This window comes from Strix uralensis, chromosome 1 (assembly GCF_047716275.1).
Source record: "Strix uralensis isolate ZFMK-TIS-50842 chromosome 1, bStrUra1, whole genome shotgun sequence".
In the NCBI taxonomy this organism is placed as follows: domain Eukaryota; kingdom Metazoa; phylum Chordata; class Aves; order Strigiformes; family Strigidae; genus Strix; species Strix uralensis.
In genome coordinates this window covers 80324558-80343736 of record NC_133972.1, presented here as the reverse complement: position 1 = coordinate 80343736, position 19179 = coordinate 80324558, and the positions used below count along the sequence as shown (strand labels likewise).

At 39.0% G+C, this 19179-nt stretch overlaps 1 protein-coding gene across 9 annotated transcripts in view; it reads left to right on the top strand.

Annotated features, from left to right (window-relative positions):
* Positions 1-19179, top strand: part of FARS2 (phenylalanyl-tRNA synthetase 2, mitochondrial) — a 255190-nt gene that overhangs the window by 61291 nt on the left and 174720 nt on the right. For 7 of the 9 annotated variants that reach the window (XM_074872600.1, XM_074872543.1, XM_074872563.1 and 4 more), the window contains 2 exons: positions 9580-9739; positions 17160-17291. In XM_074872600.1, the coding sequence (XP_074728701.1) occupies positions 9664-9739; positions 17160-17291 (208 nt within the window). In that variant the 5' untranslated portion in view covers positions 9580-9663. Of the gene's footprint in view, positions 1-859; positions 995-2726; positions 2818-9579; positions 9740-17159; positions 17292-19179 lie in introns of those variants that run through there. The other 2 variants (XM_074872591.1, XM_074872610.1) reach the window with 2 other exon arrangements.

Below are 19179 nucleotides of genomic sequence, written 5' to 3'. Positions count from 1 at the left end.
AGTATTCTGCTGTATCATTGATCAGCAGTAAATATAAGCCAGTTTGTTTTCCAAATAGTAATTGATTTGTAAATTTGTGTATGCTTGTAGCAATACTGCCAAATTCACATTTCTATAACTAAAACTAGCTTATTCTAATAATACTGAGATGTAGACCATTCTTAATGTGGTTGCCAGTGGGTGACAGGAGCTTGGCAGGGAAGCCTGATGGGTTTGGATGCCTGAGGGAAAACTCCGGTAATCACAGAGCACTGCTTTTCTCACTGGTTGTTTCCTACCCCATGTGGCCACTGCTTCTTCCACTTCAAAAACATACCTGCCTTCTGTCCTGTAGCTATGTGGTGACAAATACAGCTTTCAACTGCTTCTTTGGTAACCAGGAAATGGAAATTCTGCAGGCCTGTTTATAACTACAATCAGGGTATATGCAAGAGAAAAATGTACAATACTACATTAAGAAAATGCCATTTCTTAATGTTTTATGTTCATAACAATTTTTTTTTACATGGGTGGGAGTTCAGACATTCAGATGGAAAGATTTTATCTCCCACAAAATTATAACATTGACACTCTTGCAGGATGGAATTTCTGCAAACCTAGGTGGGATTGATCTAATTATTGAAATTATTGTTAATGAATATGCCCTTTAAGAAATTTTTGTCCTAATGACAGACTATTTCTTTCTTCTCTAAAAATTTAATAATAGGGATAATAGTAGTGATAGGATTTTAGTAATTAGGAACAAAGTTACAGAAATGTTCACTGACATCTTCTATCTAGAAATACACGACATGTAGCAATCTGATTCATTGCACTGTAGATTGCTTATTTCTTTTTCTCTTCTTTCTTTTTCCCCAAGGAAATGACTGAGATGTTATTGGAGAATATTAATAACTGATGAATTTGAAGTTAGCTATGTGCTGGAAAATGTGTTTGTATCTCTAAAAGAATGAAAGTCCATTTGACTTTCTATACTGATGAAGAAAGAATAATGGTATGGTGTACAATGTGTAAAGTCTTGTTTATTGGACAACATGCATAAATTCTAAGCCTGAGTGTGATCTTAAGCATTCTTTTTTGCTTCAGTTGCAGATTAAATACTGGTAGAGTCTTGCAATACGTAAAACTTTTTACAGTCATCATCATAAGAGCCTTGTGGAAAAAATTGAACGTGTAATTCTGAAATTTCAGTGGGGACTGTTTCTGTTTTGTATTCTGGTTGCCTGTTCAAAATAACCCGCATTTAAATAATTCCAGAAGGAACTGTCTGAGCAGAACAAAGACTAAATGAAGGTAATACTACGTGAGAGAAATATTTTTATATTCATTTATTTATACCCATGTTTAAGTTGTAACCCACTGAGCAGAAATGTGTGAATGTCAGGGCCTGTTACCTTCATCTCAGACTTTTCATTCATACCCAGACTGCAGTCTCTGGTGAGAAAATTTGCACAGTACGGAGGGTAAGAATCTTTGAAACTAAGGGAAAAACTGTTAGCTACAAGGCCTGGTTACATTTCATCCTATGGCGAATACAATAATAATTTTATATTCTGTAGTCAGTTTACTGCTCTGCTTTGTTCTTTTGATTTATACATTTATCATTTGTCGTCTTCTCAGTGAAAGTGACCGCAGAACTGGGGGAGGTGAGAACAAAACCCAAAACCTAGAGTGATTTTATAGGAACTTGAATTTAGAGGAATTTGACATCTTATCTCAGTTTGGGAGGGGGAAAAAAAGGTGAAATTTTCATCCTCAGGTGAAATTTTAGGCAGGATAAGAAAGATGTAGATGATGTAGAAAAGTGTCTCTCCTTTACAAATACCAAATTCTGTAGTCAAGGCTAGGCTGAAAATTCTTCCCTGTGACTGAAACCTTTAGAATAATTCTTCTTCATATCAAAGTTAAAATCAGTACATTGGAAGTAAGTGCTGGAAAAACAAACCATAGTTTGGCAATTTTACAGTGTTTAACTCTGAGATACTTGTGAGCTATTTCCTTCTTTGGTTGTACTGTTTTTCATGGTGGTTGGTTGATTATTTTTGTAAGAGAAGAGTATTCTGTGATTCAAAGATGGGCAGGTAACTGATGCTTTTCTGCAGCTTTGTATGAGTGCAGATATTGAAAGTACTAAAGAAATTCCCATCTTCCAAACACTCATTGCTAAAAGTTAGAATAATTGTTGCTGAAATTTCCCATAAACTTTTTAAAAACGTCCTTGGACTGCTATCAAAGAGCATCTGAGAATCTATTTAGACACGTTTTCAGTTTATTTAAAAATATTTTAGGCTATTATTGCCTGAATATAATATATAGAAGAGTTAGAAACTAACTAACAGAAATAGTTAAAACCAATGCCAAAACAGCTTCCTAAATCTGCTTCAAAATTCTGGACATTAAATGAACTGTTCTTCTTAAATAGTACCCCCAAGTGGTATTTCTTTTGTATTCTCTTCCTCCAGTATGCCTGTTTTACTTCTAAAAGGCGTATAGATATTTTTTCCTTCTATGGTGTATGATTTTTTTCTTTTCTTAATCCTTTGGGTTGGCAATATCAATACTGCTACAGTCAGGTTTGAACTGGCAAACTTTCCTGGGTGGATTATAAAAGAAATTATTTCTGTGCTATGCCATTGTCTTTGGTGCAGTTCTTTACTTACCACAATTTACGAAAAAGATTAAAAAAAAAATCTCAACTAAATTACACTTTGTGCATTTTAGCCAGCAGAGGGAGCCAATATAAACCCAATGGCAATCGCAGAACGTTTTTCAGTTGACAACAAATAATGTTTACACATTGGAAGAAGACTTCATAAGGTATTTTACAGTCTGTACTGAATTATACATAAATTTTAAGGGGAACAGATGTGAAAACATAGGAATTGCTCCTTTAATTTAGTAACCTTTTTCCAATGGAGGCCAGTACCAGATTGTTCAGATGAAGAAATGATGCTCTCGTTAGGCTCGTTTGTGCTAACATCTGAAAACTGTTAAGTAGGAGACTGTGAAGAAGTAGTAGGGATCTTTATTCTCTATTGAAAACTTTTTGGTGGAAATGGCAACTTTTTTGTTAGGATAGAATGGAAAACCGTAAATATTCCAGTTAAAAATAAGGACTGCTCCTCCAAAATAATATATATAATTGCAAAAAAAAATTTCAATATTGTGACTTCATAGTGTTTATACCTGAAATGTAAAGACTCTTGTCCTAGTTAATAGAAGTGTAGATTTCCTCTTATTCATATAAATACATACTCCTTTCCTCATCTTTTCATACTTGTGTACCTTGGCCATATTCCTTGTGTATTGTTAGGGAAAAAAAAAAAAAAAAGGTTGCTTTTAGCCTTTTCCATATGCTTTGGGGTAGGTGTGAACACCTGATTGACCTACATCTTTGTTTATACTGGGTTTTGCCTTTTTTTTTTTTAATCAATGTGTGCCATCCTAGGTTTTCATTTGCAAGACTAGTGTCAGTAGGTTTGACTTCTCAAAAATCTCATATATTACTACAGCTTTGGACACTGTGCTGCTTCTGTTCTGATGTTGTAACAAAGGAAAGCTCCTTCTGTCTTCAGTCATCGTTTTTAATCCTCACATATAAAGGAATTTAAATAAATTCATAGTGTTCCAGGGATCAGCCTATTACATAGAGTGAATTGGAGCATTTACAGTATGTGTGAGAATATTTGGGTATGTAACTGGGACTCATAATAGCAATGTTTAGCTGGGCAGCGAGGAATAAATATTTTAGAAGGCTTAAGTGACCTAGAAAAGGTACTCTTCTCAGCTCTTTGCAACTTGAAGATAGGGAGGAGGCTTGTCCAGGGATGATACAAGACCCTGAAATCAACCTCTGGAAATCTCCTTTTCTGTCTGTTTCGTCCAATTTGGGTGATGCTCTTCAGTGCCTCAGCTGTTGAGGATTAAGGCTTGGGTGAGAAGGAGTCAATGACTGTAGCCAGATGAGATGGACGTGGAGAGTCGTGGATTGGTGTGTCAGTCCCTCTGACTGAGGGCATTTATCTCGTATCATGTAATAGCATGTGTGAGTCAGAGGGAATTTGGGATTTCCTGGATGCTTTGAGATAGTAGTATTGAAGTGGAGATCCATGCAGCTTTTTTTGTGTAGGTGGCAAATTGTGAAATAGAATTTTTTAAATTTTTTTTTTTACTTAGGATGGACATCTACCACGTATCTCCCTACATGCATCCATGCTTGTGCCATCTCTTGATGATATGCCTGCCAAGCATTGCTGTACCTGCATCTTAAGCACATCTGGGCATGGGAAGTGGCACAGGCTGCATGCATTTGGTGAGACACCCAGCTCAGTGAGCAGTGTGCTCATCAAGTTTCAGGTGCTGCTGCCTCTGGGATGGTGTTTGAGATGTTGGTTGTGAGCAATGTGTCAGTCCTGAGGAGCCTGAGAGATAGCCTTCCACTCAGAGAGCAGGGAGCAGCATACAGGAGCAGGGACACTGGAACTAGATCCATCATGTTAAGAAAAAGAGAAGCAGCGTTACTTCGCTAGACTATTCTGAGGTGAATTTATTCCTAAAGCTGCAGTTTGACTGAGTGATATGAATAAAGGGCCTGGCTAGTTCAGGTGGAACTGACTTCACTCTTGCGGATGTCTACCTGAGTTGTGAACGTTGTATTATTCAATATTTCCCAAGTTGTGGTGTACAAATCATGCCATAATAAATAGTTTCACTGGTCTGAGGACCCACATTGTATTCTTTGTTATTTTTTAGTTGAAAATTTGATGGTGAAGGGCATCAGGTGGTCTGTGAGATTTTCATAGTGGTCCATGGTCTAGAAAGTTTGGAAGCCACTATCACATCTCTTGTTGCAAAGACTTTATAATAAATATGTTTTCAAACTTTGTCTTACTTTATCTCACCCAGCTAAGAAAAAATCCAACAACACTTTTCAGAATAAAGCAGTTAAATCTATTCAATGTGATATTTAAATTGTGCAGGAAAAAGCAGAGCAAAATGTCTACAAGTGTATTTTGAAAGTAAGGTGCTTAAAAATAAAGGAATTTCTATTGCCACAGGAACAGAAGTCTGAGTCCTATCATATATGTCTCATTATAACTGGTATCTGTGTAGCAGTGTTGCTTTTTCTTTGCTGTTCAAAATTTGTATGGCTTTCCCTTAAACGTGGTGATGATTTTGTTTTTTTCAGAAACACTTTGATTAGGTTAAAAAAACCCCTCACCTTTCTTTGCTGTAATTGGAGGTCTGAAAATGTAAGGATCCAGAAATTAAGGTGACCGCCTGCAAGCTTGTTGCTTGAAGTGATTTTTGCCATTTTCTCCCAAAACAAATGCTTATCGATACACAGTAAAGAGCATTCTGTCGTGCACATGATGGGCTGTGTTATCTTTGGCACCTGAAACTGCCTGGCTGGGGGTGCAGGTTTACAAGTTACATTGTCGTGGAGGCTGATTGGGACTGGCATTAAGTTTTCTTTTTCATAAGCCATCTTCAAGTGGCATCATTTTCATCATTCCTGATCCATCGGTTGAGTGTTACAGCACATTTAAAATGTTGTGGAAATGATTTGCTATTTGTAAGTGGATTTAGAGTGCTGCTCTTTGTTCATTTATAGTGATATTTATCAGAGCCAGTGAGTCAAAATGTATTTGGTGTGGCAAGGGTGAGTGTTGCCACATGCAGATCCTCATGCAGAGCTAGTCTTAAGTGCCAGTTTGTCTGTGAGTCTAAGTACATGAGCATTATGTATTCATTATCTTAATTGCTGGTGTATGCATGACTGGCAGGAGAAATACACAACCGCATTTGTGGAAAGACAGGATGTAGTTACAGATCTTTCTGATTTGAAACCTACTATGAATGCTGTCCCATAAAGAGACACTTAATCTTGGACTGAATCCTAAATGTATGAGTAATGAAGTGATGTGAGATTAGAAAAAGTCTGTCAGGAGACTGAAGAAATGTTGGGGTCTTTAATGAAATCCCACATGTGACTTCTGCCCTCCATGCCAAGCTGAAAAATACTGTGAAGTGCTTTTAAAGGAGCATAGCTCTCTTTGTATTTGTCTGATTAAAACCCAGTATCTCCTGGCCATTACATGTTACCAAATTTGACTTTATTCTTACTATGAGCTAAATTGTGAGTAAATTTCATGCCACATGGTAAGGTCACTTCGATTCACTTCTGCCTTCTCCTTTGTAATGCAGCATCAGTCAGATATGCTAGTAAATCCTTGTAATTTTTTCTTTTTGACTTCTGCATGATGACACAATTCAATGTTTTGCACACCTTCACTTAAAGAAAAAGCTTCTCATCCTTACACTAGACAGACACGTAGGTGCTTGATTTGTAGCTACAGGAAGTTTCTTTTCTGATAGTAGTAGAGACTAATCATATGCAATACAATAAAATAGTGCATTTTATTTTATTCTGCACTGAAGGAGTAAGTGTACATGAAATTGTGGCATCCTGGATGTGTCAGTGTTTTATGCAAGACTGTCTTTTCTCCATTTGCTCAGATATGTACTTGTGAAGAACTGACATCAAAAAGGAGTGACTGTGGGTGATTCTTCTTTTTATTCAAGCTTTGACTTTCTTGGCTTTATGTATATAGAAATGTTAAAGTGTTTCTAATCCAAGACGTGCTTAGCACAGTTCAATCATTGTAATGGTGAAACTGGTGTATCGGTTTAAAGCTGCTCATATTGACATAGCAATGTCAGTGAATGAAAAGGACGGAATAAATAGTAATACAACTGTAAGGCATCTTTTTTTTTCTCGGTATAACCCCATCCACAGCTGTGCTGGAGTTGACAGGAGCTGATGGAGCCTCTGTGGAGAATACCTCTCGGTGCCTGGCTGTAAGGGAGGCTGCTTCCTTGACGCTACCTGTCTTTCAGGGACTCCCCTAAGGCTGTGCTTTCACAGCCTGTGTGAACTGGTGTAGATTCACACCTTCACCAAAAGTGGTCCAGCCCCGTCCCATGTGCCAGCATGTCTCTTGGTGCTGCCAGTATGGTGATAATTGATTACCGAGCTGAATTTGACCATTTTCATGTTGCTCAGTTTCTTCCCTTCTCCTGGGTTACTTTTCATCCAGATCGACTTCCCAGCCTGGCTCAGTGCACTGCTGCATGGACACTTGTCCTGGCACGGAGAAGGAGACAGTGCATATGGCTGGTTTGGCAGGATGAAGAGGCTTGCAGGTTAGACGGCTGGGATTATGACTAGATGTATTTACTTTAATGGTTCTTATATGTACTTTATTGCCACATCTCATATAATCTACTAAAATAGAATTTTGCTTCGGACAGCAATTGCAATATCAACATTTCAGGAATAGCACAGTGGTAAGGAAAAGTACTTCTATGTACTTGTTGATATAAATGCTGTATTTTAAAAGCAGCAACCAGACTCTGTTCCTTGCAATGGTCTGAGGAACCAGTTTTAAGCTGGGGGGTGAGAGGAGGAATGACGGGGAAAGGAAAAAGGGTTTCACATCCTAAAATAACTGCTGATGGGGAAAATAGCAAATGCATCTTCTAATGTGTAAATACAGTGTATTCAAGTCCAAAGGGGGAAAATCTCTGTGGCCCGAAGGGTGTTTCTGGCTTACTGAGGGTAGTCATTTCACTCAATAGAAGAAACAAATAGCTACCTGTAGAGGGTAGTTCAAAGCAGGAACCTAATTTAGCCATTCCAGGTTTCTCTGTGAGGGAGCCTGCGTCTGTCCATTGACCACCCAGTAAGCTTAAGATGATTAACCTCCCTAGGCTAATGCTGGCCTCTGTCAATACCCCCTAGCTTTTAAAACCACATGCTGGATGACTGATCTGCCCTGCTGGCAGTAAATTAGTTATAGAGGTGTGGGTATCATCTGCTTCTTCCAGCCAGTGCAGAAATAATGCCAGTAGGAAGAAGGGGGTTTAATCTTTCAGGTGAGCACTTGAATAAAGATTCTGTTATTTAAAAGTATAATACCTAGTTTTGCCAACCTGCTACCTTTTGTTTAGTAAAGGAATTTTTGTTAGACTGATGGATAATAATTTTTTTTGAAATTTTTCTTTTTCATTTTTTATTTTGTAGTTTTCTACAGCACGCTAAGGAGATTAATTTGAGAGCGGTTTTCTCAATCTGCCGGCCGAGTCTCCTTTTGACAAGCAATACAAAGTTTTAAATGCTCTTGATGGGATGTTTTTTATTCCCTCAATCCATTTTGCTGCTAGTTTGCATGGTATCTAAACTCAGACTCCTTCTGCATGCATTGTGTCTGTATGAAATGTGCTAGAAGTCTTAATTAACTGTGTCCAGCATTTGTAGGCTACCAGAGGTTCACTTGAACTTTTTTTAGAGCATTTGTGGCACCAAAGGCATCAAACTGCAATTAAAACAACTTCTGTGGGCATCTGAGAGATGTTAAGGTTACACACTGTTCATGGCATCTCCTTAGTAAGAGCTGGTGATGCTGGGAGGCTTAACGTGAAGAAAATCTCAGTGTGTGTTTTTTCCCCTCTATGTGTGCTTGGTTGACTATGGGAAGGTGGAGGAGGGGGGTAGGAAAAGACACTAGAAACACTTTCAACAATTAGCTCTCCCTACCCTCCAGACTTAACAGAGTTGGGTTTTGTACAGCTGTAAGGATTTCCAACAAAAATAATCTTTAGAGTGTAAAACTGCCTGCTTGTCTCCCCAAGACACAGAGCCTCCAACAGCGTGGCTTAGTGAGAGTGTTTTATTAGTCTCTCTGAGAGGATGTAGATTTGCTGGTATGTATCTGTCGGGGATTGCCTGGCCAGAAACTTATGGGTATGTAGAGGAAACAGAAATCTTCAACTTTGGAGCAGATGTGGTGGAGAGTGGCCTCTGCACGCAAAGCAAATCTGTCACATCCCAAATACAGCCTGCCCCTATGCTTTGTAATTTATCTGGAAACCCCAGACCAAAGCCATGAATCCATAGACAAAATTCCTGTAAACAGAAAGGTGCTGTGTGTGGGAAAACATAGGAAAATGGTAATTTTAATTAAATTAATAAATTGTACCAAAGATGAATCAAATATAAGCAGCTTAAGGTCTCATTAAACTGCTAGGCTGGGGTTTTTTTGTTTTTTTAAAATTTGATTACAACTTTTTAAAAGTGTGGGGGTTTTGGTATTTTGTTTACATCATTCAATTACTAAAGAAAGTTGAAGCTGTGGTAAATGCCATCATGTATTGCAGTTTTGGGGATATAATTTACATATACTCTACTTTGTTCTGCACAATAACGTTCAAAGTAACCGGATCAGAAAAAAAGAGATGTTTCCTTTATAAATTAATATTTTCCTGTAGCTAATCGTATTATTTGAAGATATGGTACAGAAATTAAAAAAATCTTAATGATTGAATATTTCTGTTCTTGGGATGATTTATCTCTGTTTAGTGAACAGAATTTGTATAAAATCTCAGTCTTTGCATTTGTATTTCATGGTGCAGACTTAGCAGGTAAGATTCCCGCTTAAATCAATAAAACTTCATTCTATGTTTTCATTTAGAAAGTCATTGATGCAAAACACTGGTGTTTTTGTGGTTTTGTTCTAGTTATTCTCAAGCATTAAAGATGGTGAAGGCTTACAGTTGTTTGAGCAAGGTCATCGCACTGCTCACAAGCAAGAGTGTCACACCATGGAGGCAGTGAGGCTGGTGGAGTTCAACCTGAAGCAAGTGCTCACAAAGCTCATGACTCACATCTTTGGTGATGGTAGGTTCTTGCACCTCTTTTCCTGGACTGCTGATGGCTGTAGGCATCTGGACTTTTGAGAAATATTTTGCTGCATAATAAAAACAGGAGGCTTAGGGGTGATGGTGACAGCTGGTATACTGAAACAGCCATGTGGGCTTTTTCTGGTAAGAGTTACAGTCATTTAAGGAGTCTTCATTCATATTCTTTACTATTATATTTTTGCCTTAAATTTGGTCAGAGTTCCATCCCAGTGTCTTTTAATGTCAGAGTAACTTGCTATTGATTGACCTTTCAGCTGTAATCTGTATTTTGTATGTTATTGTTCTTTAATACTATTATATCCACACCTTATAAAATTATTGAGCACAGGCCAACAGGCCACACACTCTTCTCTTGGTTTCCCTAAATACTGGCATGCACAGCACCGTGCTGAATCATCAGGCTTTTGTGAAGAGGTTTTGGTATGCAGCGTGTCAGGGGAACATAGTGGGCATGAATACAGGTAGGGACGTGTGCCAGACCCAACTACAGGCACTGACAGAAGCCATGTTTTAGAGTGAATGCAGCGTACTTCTCAGTGTGGGTCCTGTGAGGACAGCTCCAGCACAAAGCTGTCAGGGATCCACTCTGCTTCGTACTTGTGGGCATCCTGTGTTCCTGGAGGGACAGAGCGTGGCTGTGACATTGCACCCGGGGCTGCATCAGGGCTGAGCGCTGCTGGGGAGCGTGCGGGGCAATGAGCACATCTCGCACCAGCAGCGTGGAGCTTGGCAGGAGAAAGGGTACGTATGCACATGTGCTGTTCTGCTGCATACACGCTCCAAGTGCTGTGAGTGTTTTCCTAGTGCAAATAAATTAAACCTAGCAGTGAGGGGAGATGGTGTTTGCTAAGTTTGCACCAAGCTGAAAAGTAATTGTTGTTTGGTATTTAGAGTGGAATGAGGAAGGGTAATGAATGTCCGTGTATACGAATGAAATATCCTCTCCTCGAAAATACCTGCTTTCGGTTTCAGGAGTTGACTTTATAAATGGCCCAAGTTAAAATTGGTACATTAATGCTGTTTCCTGGCAAGAAGGCTTCTCTTTTGAACTGATTCATTTTTCTGTTGAGGAAATACTGGATAGTATTAGAATGCACAGGGTATGCTGGCTACTTTCAAAACTCTTTTAAGATGCCCACTGAATTTAGAGCCTTAGTTCCAAGAGTGGATTGATAATGGTAGCAAGTCCTATATCTGACTGCTTGAATATTTGTCTGAAATTCTCAAGATGAATTTACGGCAAGCAAAACTTTTACCAGTTTTTGTTCTATCCCACCTGGACAAAAAATTTTTAAGTTTCTGAGTTCTGTTTTTCTTGTGGTTGTATTTTACTTAATAGCGGCCTTTTGAAACATACAATATTAGGATCAAAGTGAGTAATAGTAAGAAGGATATTTTGTGATCAACTTCAAATGCTGAGGATGTTGCTTAAAGTGAGCAATTTCTAGGAGTTATTAGTGATATCTGAGACTGCAGTGACATCCTTCTCTAACTGTTGACAGATGCTGCACTTTAAGCATCAGTGTTGACTGTTACTAGTTCTTCTACAATCCACACAGAAACTAGAAAGACATTAAAAAAATATTCTTAAATGATTGGAAACCTACAGACTGAAAGTAGGTGCTGGCTTCTTACTGTAGGGATTTTCTATTTCTGTGCCCCCAATATTTTACCTGAAATACAAAGACAAGATAAAGATAGTGATATAAATATAATTATCTTTCTCTCTTTTCCTCTTCCCCCCCCCCCCCCCCGCCCACTTCATGGAAATGTGAAGTTCTCTCCCCTTCACCTTCTTGATCTTCTTGTAAGCTGTCAATACAAACTGGAAGGTAATATTCAAAGAAGCAAACTTCATGCTAGGCGCTAGACATGTGAGATGGGTGCAGTGCAAGTGTCCTCGGGCACACATAATTAAATTTGTCTTTTGACAGCTGCCATCTTTTAATTTTCATTTTATTCTCCACTTTACACAATATTTTTGATTACTTTTGTGTCTCAACTCCCTTATATTTTAACTTGAAATTTAAATGTATTTTATTGTATTTATTGCTCTTGGAAAAATCCTGTATTTTTTCTTCTTGTGAATATTCCGTCAGGCCCTATGTTCTGTTAAAAGGAAAAATTTCATTCCTTTTTTACTTGACATCAGTTGTATTCTTTACAGCCTGTGCTGTCAGCAGAATATTGCAGTGACGTTGCACATCTTTTCTAACAGGATAGCGTGATCATAGCTGCAGTAAGCTACTGAATGTTGCATTGCTATACAGTCAACAGTTATTCACAGGCAGATTGTTTGGATTGCAGATTAAATTCATGCAAGTTTTGCATAAACTAGCTTAGGCCTGAAGTCCTAGACTTGGGTAGCTGTGCTTCTGCAGTGCTTCTCTGGGAATTTACCAGTTCAGTTTGATGATAGATTGAGGATCTCTGCAGGATCTCTGCAGAAAGGTCAGATCACTGACCTGTCTTTCTTGTTGTTGCTTTGTTCTAGGTTAGTTTTCATAATATTTAGTGAGACAGTTTTGCTTTACCTGACTCATCCCACACTATCTGGATACTTTAGTGTCGACTGTATGTGCCAGTAAGCAAACAAAAGTTGCTTAAAGATCACTAGGTTGTCATAAGGAAAGTCAAAGACTTCATAAAAATCTGCACCTACATTTATTCCCATGGTTTGTCTTTTTATTTGTTCCTGGCTTTGCCAACGGGCAAAGGAACAACACATATTAGAGAGGAGGGAGATCTGGAGCATACAGTCAATTGTCTTAAATACTTGACAGTGTAAGATAGTTCTTTTTAAGACATTTTCTAGTGCTATGCCATGTCTGATTTTGCATTCTGCAAGTGATGGACTTTCAGTTTCTTTCATGAAGTTTTGCTGTCAAAAAGCTATCTCAAATATTACGCCTAGAGATCACCTTTCTTAGTTTTCCTCTGTTGCCTGCAGATAAGGGGCACACTTAAAATCTGGTAATTTAACTTATACCTCTATCTCCACATGCAGATCTGTCAGTGTAGGAAGTCTGGTTGTCTCATTTTAGTTACCTTGTAGTGAGACTTTCCAAGGTTAACTGTCTTAGATTTCCTCATAAAGTTAGTCAGTCTTTCCCAACTCCAGTTCTTCCTCTAAGATTTCTGTAGTTTGCCAAAAACTTTCTGAACCCTGAGAGATTCAGAAGTAATCTTACTATAGCAAATAGAAAAGAATGACTGTGCTGGTTCTGTGATTTGTTGCTTTCCATTAAATGGACCAAAATTCACTGCTGTCCCATATTTATCTACCCAGCTCCTAGGCACCAGGAAGAGAAGGCGGGAGGGTGAGTAATGCTGTGCTTTGACTGATGGTTCTGCTGCTGCTGGTTCTCACTGAACAGCCACCAGATGTCTTTTAAATCAAACATGTTGTGGTGCTCTTTCTTCTTCTTAACTCTGTTTTACTGATACCTCCTTCAAGTGCATGGAGATCTGTGAGTGTAAGTAGTTTAAAAAGAAAAAAAAAAACATTTATTAAGGACATAACAATCTGGCTAATAACTTCTGAAAAATGTGAGCTAACATAGGTTTATGGGCAGCTAGCTCCTGTCTGCTGCAAGTGAGATGAATTAGCTGAAGCAATGAGGTGCGGAGTACTTGCAAATCAATATACCCCTCAAGTGATCACAGCTCGATACCTTCTGTGCTCCCCAGCACCCTCCCTGCACCCCTTTCCTTTTTATCCCATAGACTCCACTAAAAGTAATCCTCACAGCAACAAAGAGAATTTCTGGTCACTGAAGACCATCTGCTCTCTGGCTTTGTTGCTTCTGTGCTGTAGCATAGCAATAGGCTGCTTTAATGTGTTTGGGATCTTTTTTCTCTTCTTTCTTTTTCAGTGCCTTTGGTCAACCCTTTTTCATTATGAGACTCAGTTAGGCTAGCACTGACAGATACTTGTATAGCTTAATATCTGATAACTCCGTTACTTTCGAGTGCAAGCTATGACCAGTTCCTTACCTGGATTCAGTACTCAGAAATAACAATAACTATTCACTTTATTCTTACTCGTTGGAGATGTGACATGTAAGTTACTGTATTGGGTTTGCATGGCAAGGTTTTGGTAGGGGGAGGGCTGCAGGGGTGGCTTCTGTGAGAAGCTTCTAGAAGCTTCCCCCATGTCCAACAGGGCCAACGCCAGCCGGCTCCAAGATGGACCCACAGATGGCCAAGGCTGAGCCCATCAGCAATGGTGGTAGTGCCTCTGGGGTAACATATTTAAGAAGGGGGAAAAAACTGTGCAAGGGCAGTTGCAGCAGGAGAGAGGAGTGAGAAAATGTGAGAGGAGACACTCTGCAGACCCCGAGGTCAGTGAAGAAGGAGGGGGAGGAGGTGCTCCAGGCACCAGAGCAGAGATTCCCCTGCAGCCCATGGTGGGGCAGGCTGTGCTCCTGCAGCTCATGGAGGTCCATGCTGGAGCAGAGATCCACCTGTAGCCTGTGGTGCAGCCCGTGGTGGGGCAGGCTGTGCTCCTACAGCTCATGGAGGTCCATGCTGGAGCAGAGATCCACCTGCAGCCTGTGGAGTACCCCACACCAGAGCAGGTGGATGTGCCTGAAGGAGGCTGTGACCCTGTGGGAAGCCCATGCTGGAGCAGGCTTCTGGCAGCACCTGTGGCCCCGTGGAGAGAGGAGCCCATGCTGGAGCAGGTTTTCTGGCAGGACCTGTCACCCTGTGAGGGACCCACACTGGAGCAGCCTGTTCCTGAAGGGCTGCACCCCACGGAAGGGACCCACACTGGAGCTGTTCATGAAGGACTGCAGCCTGTGGGAAGGACTCATGTTAGAGAAGTTTGCGGAGGCCTGTCTCCCATGCGTGGGACCCCACACTGGAGCAGGAGAAGAATATGAGGAGTCCTCCCCCTGAGGAGGAAGGAGGAGCAGCAACAACGGGTGATGGACTGACCGCAACCCCCATTTCCTGCCCCCCTGTGCTGCTGGGGTGAGGAGGCAGAGAAAATTAGGGGTAAAGTTGAGTCCAGGAAGAAGGGAGGAGTGGAGGGGAAGGTGTTTTTAAGATTTGGTTTCATTTCTCATTACCCTTCTCTGATTTGACTGGTAATTTATAAGCTAATTGAGTCTGTTTTGCCTGTGATAGTAATTGTTGAGTGATCTCTCTGTCCTTATCTCGACTCACGAGCCTTTTGTCATAATTTCACTCCCCTGTTCAGCTGAGGAGGGGGAGTGATAGAGCAGCTTTGGTAGGCACCTGCTGTCCAGCTAGGGTTAACCCACCACAGTAAACTACAGAAGTATTCCCAGTTTTCCTGGCTACTGTATGAATTAAATTATTGTGGTATATGGGATTATCTATTAATTTAGAGAACAGAATGAAGGCGACAGTTGTTTCTTCATTCTGAACTTGTTTTATTCAGATTTTTGTTTGTTTGCTTATTTGCATTTAAAAGAAATGCCTCTTAAGTACTAAGATGCATTAAAATTTAAAATTAAGCATAACTTTAAATTTATTTTTACCTTTTAAAATTTATTTTAATTAAGAACAAAAAGCAGAGAAATCCTTTTTTTTTCCCCATAGGTTCATTTTGAAGTAATCAGAGGATTAAAAAGAAACCATTATCAGAATGTTGTTACTGAATACAGAACTACTTTAATATTCAGTGTAATTCTTGCTCAGCTGCAAATTTTGCAAGCTAAATGAAGTTATTTTATATGTGCATGGCTTCACGGTGATTGCAGTTGTACAGCCCTAGGTTTAAAAATGCATTTGTACCAAGATCGGGAAATTAAAAAAATGTTTTCCACACACCATACACATGACTTTTTTCATCTATATAACTTTTTTTATTGTTTTGCAGACAAAAGAGCAATAAAGTGATTGATGTAAGTCACAGTACAGTTATGAATGGCATAATTGCTAATACTTCAGTTTTCTGAGTTTTGAGTGTAAAATTATCAAAATGCTTTTTTATCATTCATATAACTTCCTGAGGTTGATTTTTAAGAGAGAAAAAAAAATATCTAGAAAGTCTAGAAAATCTAGAAGTACCAAGGTGTGTTTGGAAACCTGCCTCTCCATTTGAAAGTTCATAGTTCCCCATAACTATTAGGTATTTTGTGTTTTGGCTGTGTATGTATGTTTTTGTTGTAACTTGTTTTACTTTTTGTAGCCACATTTAACATTCAAGAAGTAATCAAAGAAAAACTAATCTTCAAGGCTACAGAAAATGTTTTATTTTGAAAAACTCTCAGTATAAACCATGCAATTTCATGTTTTAAGTTCCTTTTTTGAAACAAACCCAGAAAAGCCTGAAAAAGGTGTTAACAGTTACCGTCACCCAAACAACCTTTGCTGTGCCCCTTATTTTCAAAACCGGACCTACCTGGTTGTTAATGATCCTAATGCTGATTATCATTTGACTTAACTGAAGGGAAAGACAGGCTTGGGGTTAAGGCATTAGCTCACAGAATTTGCAGTTCAATTCTCTTTTGAGCTTTTACGGTTCATGTTTCTGAGACTTTTTTTCCTGACACCTAATGGCTAGAAAAAATTCTTTAGTGAAACAAAGCTTGTGTAAATCATTACAGGAACTAAAACTCATCAAATATAATGAGGGCCTTGACAACCCCTCTGCTTTTGGCAGCACTGTAGACCTTGCCCTCTTCTGGCTCCGCTGCTCTGAGATGCCAGGGGTTTCCTCGCTCTATGCAGTGGTACTTGCAGAGATGCTGAGTGGGGGAGGAGGGGGATTTGCAAAGTGGCACCTTTCTCTCACACTTCATATCCACACAAAGTTAAACTCTTGTCTACTGGGTCCAGAATACTCTGTATGTGTTGGTATGTAGCGTACCTTAATAATGTACAACTCTGTGTATATATATTTCTATTTGTGTGTATTAATGTCTATTTTTAACTTTCGTATTTAAACACATACAGAAACAATAGCTTTGTATTTTAAATAGGTTCTGATGAAAAAAAGTACTTGCCTAGCTGATCCATAAAATACTATGTAAAAATTAAAGACTTAGCTTTTCCAGTGAAGAGCAGATAGTCTTCCTGATGCAAAGAATAACAAGATTACTGGCTTTCCCATGATCTTGGCTCATTTTTGGTCCATGCCAGGTGGTTGCTAGAGTTTGACAAATGATTGATTTAGTTTCAAAGGGTGCTTGAATTGCACAAAGCGTTTTTCATATTAGAAAAGACATGGTCATTTTTTTTCCACAAGTTTTAAGATTTATCGCCTTGCACAAGTGTTGTAAATTAGTTTGTTTGCTATTTATTTTCTCTGGATTGCTGTAATTGGTGTCATTAGTTGAAGGGCAGATTTTACAGATGGTTGGAGGGATGGCCTTTTGAGCATACACGCTTCATATTTATTTATTTTTTAAACACTGCTACAGGACTGCAAGTCAGATGGGTAGACTGCTACTTCCCGTTTACTCACCCTTCCTTTGAGATGGAGATCAACTTCCAAGGAGAATGGATGGAGGTCCTGGGCTGTGGGGTCATGGAGCAACAGCTAGTTAACTCAGGTACTGAAACTCCTTTACTTCATTGACATCTCTGTTAGCAAACACTTCCAGGGCAATCAGCTTCACAGTCTGAAATGCCCCCTTCTCCCCTGGTGAGTGCAGACATTTCTGCTCATGGCAGCTGCCGCAAGTAGTCCTGAGGTGGAGTGCAGCCCTTGCATGCTGTGATTTGAGGGTAGCAATTGAGTAAGAGATCTGGAGCCTGCAAACAGAAAGCTTGCCTTTATTTTGTGCAGTAAGGAGACAGACAGATGCCAGGTTTCAGAGAAACTGACAAATTAGGGTGTGCAGGTTTTTTTCTCTTCTAAGAAAAATCAAGTGCATTCATAGTTAGGATTTAAACATATCGTAAGCAAATAGGATCCCCTAATATTTGGAATATTCTGTATCTCTAAAGTATAGAAAGAGGAATGTGAGATCTTTCGTACCACTATTTGGTTACTGGGTAAATGGTAGGTTGCTTTTTCCTTTTGTTTCTTTTCTTAGGTTGGTTATTTATGAGGTTGTAAACTAAACTGCTAAGAGCAACATCATTTATTTTAATTGAAATTACTGTAGAGCAATGTCACCTGACGATTTTGCTTTCTATACTTACACATAAGTACAAAAGAAGGAGAGGGGAAATTGGTGGCGTTTTTTTCTGATTATTTTCATATAGAGAATTTTACATGCTTGTTTTTTCATTAGCTGAGAATAGGCAATTCTTTGTAAGCACAGGGCAGATGGCATGGGCTCAGACCTCTGTCCTTAAGTGTCTTCCAGTACTATTTATTATGTTATTAGGTATGGGAACCTTTTGGAATATGATCTGTTTAATTCTTGTGTGCTTTCAGATAGCCAAGTTATTATACTCAGCTGGTTTTGGGGTTTTTTTGCAGTTGGTTTCCTAAGCTATTATATTTTCATGTGCTCTAAATTCTTTCTGTTCAAGTCCAAGAACAAAAACTATGAATGGCTCAATTTTGGCCCCAGTTACTTCACACAGCTTGTTTTCCTCAAAGTTTGCATGTATTCTAATGTGATCATTTTTGTTTTAAAAATATATCCTCTTCCAGAGTTTCTCCCCAATGGGTTAAAGGTTTATGCTAACGTTCTTTCTCAGGCTATTATGTTCATGGTGTCATAAATATAATCCAGCTTCTGATCAGCCTCAGAAGTGAAAGACTACTGTGTAATATTATTTCCATCAGATGTAACACACCAGTGGCCAGACTTTCTTCTTGAAAAGCTTTTATGTTGCTCAATTCTTATGTTTAGGTTCCTTTAATGTGTCTGAAAAGACCTAAACTGTGGCCTCAGAACAGTTACTGTATGCTCTTCTGTGTGTGTATGTGAATGAGTGTACATGAAACACCAATGGTTTCTACAGCAAAGTTTTCTGTTTACTCTGCCTCAGCTCTTTTTCACCTTTCTGAATTATGGTCTTCAAAATTATATCCCTTCTGTACCAGAACTCTCCTAACTATTCATTGTAATTCTAATCTTGCAAGAACTCATGAATTTAGTAACTCAAGTCTAGCTTTTGAATGACTTTTAGACTTGTACTATTAAAACAAGCAAACAAAAAAAGAGTTTCTTTCACTTTATTAGCAAGGTATTTTTAGAGGGTGCAAACTCAGTTGTGGAGGTGCCAATCATTTTTCACTTCATTTAGAGAGAATTGCACTTTATGTAGCTTTTCTGTTCCCTCCAGTAGCTCTGTGAAAAGACTTGGCTTCGAATGCTGAGTCTCATGTATCTTAATGTGATTTTATTGAAGCATTGGAATCTGTTTACCACAAGTGAGGAAAAAGTGTGGCTAACAATTAGCTTATTTGGTTTAAAGTAACAATAAGGACAAGGTAGTTCACATTTTCAGTCAAGCACGAGTATTCCCTGCTTACTGCTG